This window comes from Lissotriton vulgaris, chromosome 6 (assembly GCF_964263255.1).
Source record: "Lissotriton vulgaris chromosome 6, aLisVul1.2, whole genome shotgun sequence".
NCBI lineage: Eukaryota > Metazoa > Chordata > Amphibia > Caudata > Salamandridae > Lissotriton > Lissotriton vulgaris.
The window spans coordinates 1,116,044,178-1,116,045,790 of record NC_141694.1 but is presented as its reverse complement, the minus strand read 5'-3'; the positions used below and the strand labels follow the sequence as shown (position 1 = coordinate 1,116,045,790).

The 1,613-nt window shown below is 38.2% G+C and overlaps 1 protein-coding gene across 1 annotated transcript; it reads right to left on the bottom strand.

Annotated features, from left to right (window-relative positions):
• Positions 1-352: 352 nt before the first annotated feature.
• Positions 353-1,348, bottom strand: LOC147708513 (general transcription factor II-I repeat domain-containing protein 2-like). The gene has a single exon (XM_086925744.1). It carries the CDS (start codon positions 1,346-1,348, stop codon positions 353-355), a length of 996 nt encoding a protein of 331 aa, XP_086781870.1.
• Between the last annotated feature and the right edge of the window lie 265 nt (positions 1,349-1,613).

The window sequence follows — 1,613 nt, the reverse complement described above, 5'->3', positions numbered from 1 at the left end:
AATCCCTTGTAATCTGGGGTGTAGCCTGAGAGGGCAACTCTTATGGTTTCATTTAAATGTTCGTCAGTTAGACGTGTGCGAAACTTAGATTTTATGAAGTTCATATCCGAAAATGCTGATCACAAAAATAGTTAGAGCCAAATAGGGAAAAAAGTTTCAATGCAACTGTGTGGATGTTCTTAAACTTTTCAGCATCCACAAGACTCCAGAAATTAATGTCAGATTGCCTTGATTTCAATTCAATGTCATTTTGAAGTGTGGCAATCCCCATTTCTATTGTGGCAGAGTCAAGGTTCAAAAGCACACTAATTTTCTCTGAAATTTCACTAACATCCACTTCCATGAAGGGGTTTTAAGTGAACATCACACAGGGCTCCAGTTGCTCAAAATCACTAAATCTGTCACTGAATACTTGATTAAGCCTCATGAGGAGGCTACTGTATTTTTCTATGTCCAGGACCTCAGCCTCAGCTTTGTTTTCTGAAAGGATTGGGAGTACAGAGGGAAAGTGCTGCATCTTTCTTTTCTGTACATGCTGTATGAAAAGGTTAAGTTTTGATTTGAAACTTTTCACAAAACTTACCATGTTGATTATTGTCTTGTTTTTGCCTTGCAACTCATAGTTCAATACATTTAATTTTTCTGTCACATCTGTCAAAAAAGCTAAATCGAGCAACCATTGAGTGTCTGATAAGAGTGTGGTATCTTCCTTTCTAGACTCCATAAAAGCTTTGACTTCTGGCAATAGCGAAAGGAATCTTCGCAGTATTCTTCCTCTGCTAAGCCATCGGATTTGAGTGTGCAGTAAAAGGTCACCATATTCGGCTGATAGTTCATCAAGGAACAATTTGAAGGTTCGGTGCTGCTTGGCCTTTGCACGAATTGAATTACTAATTTTAACAACAGGAGTCATGACATGATCAAACCCCATTACCTTGGCACATATTTCCTGTTGGTGTATAATGCAATGGTATTTCAATAACAGAGGGAAAACTGGATCTGTTTTACAATTGGCAATGAAGCCAGAATGACGCCCTATCATTGCCGGTGCACCATCAGTGGTTATCGCCACTAACATTTTCAATGGGACATTTTGTTTCACAAAATATTTTTTCACCTCATTGTGAATGTCAGATCCTCTGGTTGTAGTTTTCAAAGGCAACAAAGCTAAACATTCCTCTTTATCAGTAAAATCTTCAAAAATCATTCTAACAAACATTGCCAACTGTGCAATATCGCTTGCTTCAACAGATTCATCACATTGAAGAGAAAAGTATTTGCATGTCTTTAAATCGCGCTCCAACTGCTCTATCATGTTGGTCGATAATGCAGATACTCTTCTTGCCATGGTGTTTGTTTGACCCTAACTGCACATCTGAAATAGCAGACTTAATTTCAGGGCTATTTTTAAAGTCTTTGAATAATGAATTGTCCATTAGAAGCATTGCTTCCTTCACAACGGATCCATATGAAAATGCTGCTTTGTGCTTAATCAAGTGATGAGTAACTACAAAGGATGCTTCAGTTGCCACAGTGGCTTTCTTCGTGGGCTTTGTAAAAACAGATTGCTGTGTCTGCAATGCAGCTTTCAGTTCATTTACTTTTTGTGACCT

Coding starts and splice junctions, on each gene's coding strand:
- LOC147708513 (XM_086925744.1), bottom strand. CDS start 1,348: ATGGCAAGAAGAGTATCTGCATTATCGACCAACATGATAGAGCAGTTG.